At 35.5% G+C, this 8,437-nt stretch overlaps 1 protein-coding gene across 1 annotated transcript; it reads left to right on the top strand.

Annotated features, from left to right (window-relative positions):
• LOC110265114 (probable AMP deaminase) lies at positions 5,835-7,432 on the top strand. The gene is made up of 4 exons (XM_021107895.1): positions 5,835-6,760; positions 6,827-6,880; positions 6,966-7,076; positions 7,403-7,432. The coding sequence occupies exons 1-4, from the start codon at positions 6,587-6,589 to the stop codon at positions 7,430-7,432; spliced, it is 369 nt and encodes a 122-aa protein (XP_020963554.1). The 5' UTR covers positions 5,835-6,586.

Genomic DNA, 8,437 nt, shown 5'->3' with positions numbered 1-8,437 from the left:
TTGAACCCTCTCCCATTAAACTAGAGGAAGAGGTTAATGTTGCAGAAGCTTGTCAAGAGGTGGAGATCATCAAAGAGGAGCCCAAGAGAGTGAAGCATACATTGGCAAGGCTACCACTAGAGATATCTCCCCCCAAGCCATTACCATCCAACACAATATTCAAGTGGGTAAAATTCTTATCCTTAAACTGTACCTTCCCACTTGAATATGGTCTGCTTGAAATGGATGGACAACTTAGAGCTATCTGTGGTTTTAAGAGTAAAAGGGATATTGTTAGCGGTTGGCAAAAACATCCTAGGTTTGTTATGGTTGGAAGCTCAATGCCTAATTGTAAGGGTTGGTATAATTCGCAATTGATTGGGTCTAGGAGGATGTTTGGGTTCTTAAATGAGAATTCCAAGGCAAAACCACCCGGATGAAATCATGATGATCAACTTAAAGACGGGTGTAGAAACAAGATTTGGGATCCCGGCATACAAGAGGATCAACTTTGGGAGCTCGAAACTTGTGAAGAACTTCATCAAGGCTTGGTGAATTCACTTAGAGAATGTTAGAGCTTATTGGAAGTCCAAGCATTGATGGAAGTTTCAAGATGAGTTCAAGCACAAGCCACCATGACAAGGAGCTCGCCGAATGTCCAACTTAAGGACAATAACTAAAAGTGCTAGGTGGGAGACAACCCACCAAGGTATGATCCTCCTTTTTATTAGTTTTAATTTATTTCTGTTAGTCTTAATTTCCAGTCCTGCATATTTACTTTTATTTTGCATTAAGAATAAAAATAAATAAAAGAAGGGGAAATCGACGCGCACGCGTCGTGTGTGTATGCGCAAATGAACATAGAGTTACGCGAGAGCCGAGCGGGAGGGGTGCTAGACGCATAGCCAGACCCATGCGTACGCGTGCCGTACGCGTACGCGTCCCCTGCATTTTTGCCAATCCACGCGTAAGCGTCAGTGACGCGTACGCGTGGAATGAAAAATCGGCATACTAAGAAAATTGAACAGAGAGTTGGGCTGCCACTGTGCTAGAATCGCGCGAGCAGTCGCGCGTACGCATGACCGACGCTCATGCGTCAGTGTGCATTTTGGCCACCCACGCGTACGCATGAGGCACGCGCGCGCGTCGCGCCCTGTTTTTCATTTCTTACTTCTTTCTTCTCTCCTTTCTACTTCTCTCTTTCTCCTTTCTTACTTTCTTCTTTTTCATTTCTTTAACTTCTCATCCTTATTCTCTTTCATTCTCTTTTGCATATTGCATTTGCATACTTTCCTTCATTGTATTTTAATTTTGTTCATGTTTTTATTATCTTTTCTAATTTTCTATTTTATCATTGGTGTTAAATGTTCTTATTCATACAATTGTTGCATTTTTTCTTGCATTATGTTGGTGCTTTGTGACTTGTTTTACATTGTTAGGTAATATTATTTAAGTCAATGCTAATCCTATATGATACTTGTATTCCTTTTGCATTGACATGAATTTATATTGCCTTCATGACCCGCTCTCTTCCCCTTTGTTGCAATTTTTTTTGCACTATTAATATGCCAGTTGCTTCTACTGTTTTCCACACTTGCATGTTCTAGCTACCATGTAATTGAGACCCTCATTATTTGGCATTAACCCACCCATATTTTATTTGTTTTCTATCTTTGTTTCTGGGTTACTTTCCTTCCCTTTTTCCTTCTTTCAGGATGGCCATTAAGAAGGGAAACGGAAGACTTTTACATGGGGCGACAGACAAGTCCATCTGCACAATCGTTGGAGAAAAGCATCACTTGGAGCCACCCGTCCACTAGCACATCTTAGCATGGACCGAGGATGGTGCAATCTTTAAGTGTGGGGAGGTCGATACCGACTTCTGTGGGTTAGTTATTTCCTATTTTAACACCAATGTTTAATTTTTCTTGTTACATTAGTTGTTGCATTTGCATGTTTGAGTGCATGTTTGTTTTATTTTGTGCATATTCTTCTACCACTACTTAGTTGGAGTGATAAGTTCTTTTTCAAGACCCTTTTTATAGCATTTCACTAATTTAAATTAAAACTTTTTTGTTAAACTTGTTTGAAGATTGTAATTTGGAACATGGTTTATAGCTAAGAACACACAACCTGTGAGATTATGAGCTTGATTACATGGTTACATTATTTAACCATGAATTTTTATTCTTTTGTGTTTTCTTCTCTATGATTGCAATCTATGGTTTGTTCCATTCTATATGTCTATTGTTTAGTGTATATTCATGCATACATATGATTGAGGCCATCATTTGTTATTAGCTCACTTATCCCAAATAGCCTACCATTTCATTTACCTTTGTTTGCCACTTTGAGCCTTTTTAATCCCCATTTGTTCTTTATATTACCACATCACTAGCCTTAAGCGAAAAAAAATTAATTACCCGATTTGAATCTTTGGTTAGCTTAAGATAGTGTGTGTCAACTAAGTGTGGGGAAATGTGGGAATTTGGGTTGATGAGAATGTGTTGTGTTTTTACTGACAAATATTGGAAATTTGGGTGCTTACTCATGTGAAATTAGAAAAATCATATGCATTGATATATTATGTTTTCATTTATGATAAAAAAAAAAGAAATAAATGAATAGGGGATAAAATTACCCCAATGCTAAGTTCAATAAAAAGATCAATGCACATGTGATGGAATTAAAAATTGATGCATGAGTATGTAAAATATACAAAAGTGAGATTTTGGGTAGCTAGGCATGATTTTAGAATTATATAGAGTATGTGTGTGTGTTAGGTGAGAACTTAGGTTAGTCAAAGATTCATATTATAGCTCACTTGGCCATACATATATCCTCACCCTTACCTTAGCCCCATTACAACCTTGAAAAGACCTCATGATGTTTGCATTTGTACACTAAATATTTGTTGATTGGTTAGATGAAGAACAAAGTTTTAGAAAGTATGACTAGAGAAAAGTAGAGTGAATTAACCCTAGACACTTGTGCGATTAGAGTACATATACACTTCTAGTGAAGGTTCAATGCTTGATTCTGTGTTCACGACTTTTATGAGCTACCTTCTTACAAGTTTACTTGTCTCTTATTGTGTGATTTGAATTACTAGAATCTGAGTTATGTTTGTCTTGGAGAATTTGTTTACTTTGAACTAAGTAGATAGAAGTATTTTTGCATTTAGTTGCATTCATATAGATAGGTTGCATTTCATAAGTTTTACCATTCCTCTTCACTCCTTTATAGCTTCTCTTGAACTTAGCATGAGGACATGCTAATGTTTAAGTGTGGGGAGATTGATAAACCCCATTTTTAGGGTTTATCTTGTGCTTAATTGAGTGAATTTTATCCACTATTCTCACACTTATTCATATAATTCGCATGTTTTACATTTTCCTTCCTAATTTTGTGCTATGATTGAAAACATGCTTCTTTGGCTTTAAATTTGCTAATTTTAATCCTCTCTTATTACCATTCGATGCCGTGATATCTTTGTTAAGTGTGTTTCAGGATTTACAGTGCAAGAATAACTTGGAGGATGGAAAGGAAGCATGCAAAAGTGGAAGGAATACAAGAAATTAAAGGAATTGCTAAGCTGTCAAGCCTGACCTCTTCGTACTAAATTGATCATAACTTGAGCTACAGAGGTCCAAATGAGGCGATTTCAGTTGCGTTGGAAAGCTAACATCTGGGGCTTCAAAATATATACAATTTGCCATAGTTGCCATGCAGTTAAGTGACGCGTACGCATGCATCACGCGTACGCGTGACCTTGCGAAATTTCAGCGACGCGTACGCGTGACTTATGCATACTCGTGACGTGCGCCACATGCAAAAATTGCAAAAAATATTGGGGGCAATTTCTGGGCTACTTTTGGTCCAGTTCCAAGACCAAAAACACAGATTAGAGGCTGCAGAGTGGAGGAATCAGGAAGACAACTTTCATTCACATAATTTTAGGTTTTAGATGTAGTTTTCTAGAGAGAGAGGCTCTCTCCTCTCTCTAGGTTTTAGGATTCTTAGGTTTAGCAATTTTCAATTCCAGATTTCTACTCTACTTTAATTTAGTTTCTCTTCTACTCTTATTTATTCTAGCACTTTTGTTTCTCTTCTCTTGGTGATTTATTTATTTATCCACTTTAGTTTATGAATTCTCATGTTAGATTTGATTTTCTATTTAATGCAATTTGAGGTATTCCGTATTTATGATTGTTTTCTTCAATTTATGTTATTGATGCTTTCAATTGGTTGTTTGAATTTTATTATCTCTTATTGCTTTTCTATGCTTTTATGTTGTGCCTTCCAAGTGTTTAATAAAATGCTTGGTCGGATTTTAAATTAGCTTTTTATGTTCTTAGCTTAGATTGAGTAATTGGAAACTCTTGAGTTATCAAACTCTTTTGTTGATTAGCAATTGAAAGTTGCTAGTTGATTTGAATTCCACTAAAGCTAGTCTTTCCTTAGGAGTTGACTAGGATTTGAGGAATCAAATTGATTATTTCCACTTGACTTTCCTTCATAGTTAGAGGTTGACTAAGTGGAGCAATAGACGATTCTTGTCACAATTGATGATGATAATGAGGATACGACTTCTAATTATCAATCCTTACTAGGACTTTTCATAATTATTAGTTTATTTTATTATCATTTACATTCCTTGTTCAACCTTTCAAAAACCCAAAAATATACTATCTCATAATCAATAGTGGCATACACTACAAAAAAAAAAGAGTTTAAAATGACACTAATAAAATGGCGGTTTTATAGATGTGCCATAATATTAGGATATAATGGCATATTCTGTTGTTGCCGTATTGAGTTTGCACAAAATGGCAGTTTTTGATAATTATGGCGGTTTAAAACCGCCATTATCTGGGCCATGATTTAAACATACCCACGCACACTATCTGATTCCAACCCTAATTGTGAAACTAACGCGTTGCCGCACACACTATTTCTGTAAGGTAACGACGCCTACCACTGGGATCTACTCCGGCGCGATTTGCTCCAGCGATAACTTTCTCCACCAAGGATCTCCTCAGCGGCGTTCTCCTCCGACTAGAATCTCCTCGCCGTTCACCGCCATCGTTTATCTCCTTGCCGCTGCCTTCAATGAGCTTCTACAATCTTGTTCTGGCTTCGATTTAAAGGTTAGCCATCGCCGCTCATCTCCCTTGCTGCTTCGTTTATCACCTCGCCGCCGCAAGCAAAATTGTTGTTGCTTTAGCGAGCTTCTAATTTTTGGTTCCACCTTCTCTTCACTTTTGTGATTATGTCCTTGCTCTCACCGTCGAGAACTCCCTCGAGCGCCACCTCTAGACTCTCGTCAATCCCAACATGGCCAAGGCAATCCACCACGCCAGGGTCCTGATCCGCCAGTGCCACATTAGGTCTTCCTTTCTTCTTTTAACTTTTTTTCTGAAATTTAGGGTTTTTAAATTCCTAATTTAATATCAATTGTTCTTTACTTTTGCTTACTGTCAAATTAAGAATCTAATTTCCTTGATTTCTAGGCTTTTGATAAAATTTTCTAATGTCAGATTAACCTTTCTGTATAATTGCTCTTAGATATATAATATCGGTATTACTGAAGGCATAGGATCATCACAATTCCGGTTAGATCTTCTATAATTGCTTAGACTTTTTCACTCAAAAATCTAACCAGAATGCCTTATTAGCTTAAAAATATTTTGAAAATATTAAATTTTGTGATTATAGAAGATCTGTTCAATATAAAATTAGGCGGATAATTCCTTCTGAGCATTTTTGTTTGCTGAAGTAGGATAATTCCCATATTCTTAGGATTTTGACTTCGACTATCATCTTTTTTTATGAAACTTCCATTTGCACAGTTACCACGACTATACAATGTATACAAGAATATGGGAATTGTTACCTCCTTCCAGAATATTTTGGATAATGTGTTTATTCCTCTATTTGAAGTCACAATTGATCCAAACTCTCATCTTCAATTACATTTGTTTTTGAAGCAGGTTAGTCAATTTGACCCTTCCTTTGTGCTCATAGCTCTATTATGTATGTTCAAATGTAGAAGTCATAAAGTTAAATGACGTTCAGTATATATCATTTGATTATAGCAGTGAACATTTCTTGTGTAACTATGTCATGTTGTGACAATGATACATCAAGCAACTTTGTGGTGTTTTACCGGTGCCACCATGTAAATTGCTCATTGCTACTATGTGGCTACTAATGACTGACTTTCTATATTAGATTTGAGTGAGCCTGTTCAGCTAGTTGAAAGGCATACTCAATTATAATGGAGCTAAATATTCGTGAGCTTCAGTTTATTTGAGTACTTTGCAAACTGCTTTTTTTATTCATCTTGCAAATACCTTGTTATCCAATAACAGTTATGTAATCAACCCTATATATTTAAAATCAAGCAGTTTTTCTTCTTTTGTTCAAAGATTTTTTTTTAAGTAGCTACCATCTGTGTAGTGTTGCTTTGTAGTAATGAAGGCGTGCTTTTATGAACATTAAGTTTTACTTCATAGTTCATATGTCAGCAGTAGAGGATGAAGTTTGATTTGAGAGCCGGCATTCGATTCTTTAATTCTTGTCTTCATAATTTACTAGGTATAACATGTTACTTTTTTTAAAGCAGGTGGTGGGATTTGACCTTATAGATGATGAAAGTAAACCTGAAAGGTGTCCAACTAAGCACATGCCTACACCAGCAGAATGGACTAATGAATTCAATCCAGCATACTCTTACTATCTTTATTACTATTATGCAAACCTGTACACCCTCAACAAGGTTCTAGTTATTGTCTTCTCTTTCTTTTTCCAACTTATTTAATATATTACTTTCTATTGGTTTCAGCTCCGTGAATCTAAAGGAATGACCACTATTAAGTTGCGGCCCCATTGTGGAGAGGTTGTTTTTTGTGTGCTATAGTAGCTGTATGATTTGATTATTTATTTTATTTAAGATGGTTAATATATTTTACTTGCTTATGCAGGCAGGCGATAGTGATCATTTGGCTGCTGCTTTCCTCCTATGCCAAAATATTTCCTATGGGATTAATCTACGGAAAACTCTTGTGTTGCAATATTTATATTACCTCACACAGGTTAGCCCCTCATGAATAATCAGTCATTTGGTCAACATAACAATATCTATCATGCTCCAGTAAGTCTCCATTTTTCCACTTAGCATGTTCTTCTGGTTTCTTTATAGCTTTTTTTGGTTTCAATTATCTGTGTTTGTATGGGATTTTGAAAAAGTTCAATTTCTATTTGAAGTGATAAAGCTGTTAGTTGAATTTGATAGTAATATACTATGAAGTGATTGCCACTTTGTTGTTGTTGTTGTTGTTGTGGAGGAACATAAATGTTCTAGTATACTTAATTATTGAGGGTGTAAGAAATTAGCTTGTTAATGATTTACTTTCTGTAGAGCACTAGTGCTAACTATATGGCAGAATAATAGTGTATATAGTCCATTTTCTTATATCTTTCTTGTGTCCTGTTTTGTGAAGGGTTTTCAAACTATTTTATTTCTAGGAGTGATTTTTTCAAGTGGAGGAGCAAGAGGAGGTTGAAATTGCAAAGGGATACACTGTGACTCAGTTTTGTGACAAAATCATAGATATATTCTTAAATGAGAAGACCAAATTAAAGGAATGGAGGAAGTATTTGGTATTCAGGGAGGAATGGAACAAATAGATTTATCTTGTTTTATGCATGAGATGTATGTGACACTGTTAGAAATTGGAGCTAATCTAAGTGAAGACATTTAGAATTAAAAAATCATGTTATATTTTATACTTTATTTGTATTGAAGTTATTACTTTCGATTTTCAATACTAAAAAATTTTATATTATATTTAATATTTTATTTATGAATTATGTAATATTTTGTTTATAGGTTATGATTTCTTGTTGTGAAATTTTAAACAAAAAATTATTTGTTTAATATGGTAAAAACGACGGTTAAAACTACTTTTTTAAACGATAAAAAATGTTACTTTTACCCGGTAAAAATGGCGGCTTGTAATTGCCATTTTAAACAACATGAAATGCCATTATAACATGGTAAAAATGGCAGTTTTAAACGCCATTTTAACCAATAAAAATGTCACTATCAGGGTAAAAATGGCGGTTCAAAATGCCGTTTTAACCAACTAAAAATGCCATTTTAATCCGGTAAAAACGGCAGTTTCAAATGCCATTTTAACCAACAAAAAATGCCACTCTGCCAAGGTAAAAATGGCGGTTCACAAACGCCGTTTTAACCAACAAAAAACGCCATTTTACCCTGGAAATAACGGCGGTTTGAACTGCCATTTTAACCAACCAAGAAATGCCATTTTATTTGGAAATAATGGCGGTTTGTACCGCCGTTTTAACCCAACTCAAAAACCGCCATTTTAACCAGGTAATTGTGGCGGTTTTTTAAAAACCGCCGTAATAACCTAATGGCGCTTCAAAT

Source organism: Arachis ipaensis, chromosome B07 (genome assembly GCF_000816755.2).
Source record: "Arachis ipaensis cultivar K30076 chromosome B07, Araip1.1, whole genome shotgun sequence".
Classification (NCBI taxonomy): domain Eukaryota; kingdom Viridiplantae; phylum Streptophyta; class Magnoliopsida; order Fabales; family Fabaceae; genus Arachis; species Arachis ipaensis.
This window is presented reverse-complemented; position numbering and strand designations above follow the sequence as displayed.

Coding starts and splice junctions, on each gene's coding strand:
- LOC110265114 (XM_021107895.1), top strand. CDS start 6,587: ATGTTACTTTTTTTAAAGCAGGTGGTGGGATTTGACCTTATAGATGAT. Junction 6,881..6,965: donor TGCGGCCCCATTGTGGAGAG/GTTGTTTTTTGT, acceptor TTGCTTATGCAG/GCAGGCGATAGTGATCATTT. Junction 7,077..7,402: donor ATTTATATTACCTCACACAG/GTTAGCCCCTCA, acceptor TACTTTCTGTAG/AGCACTAGTGCTAACTATAT.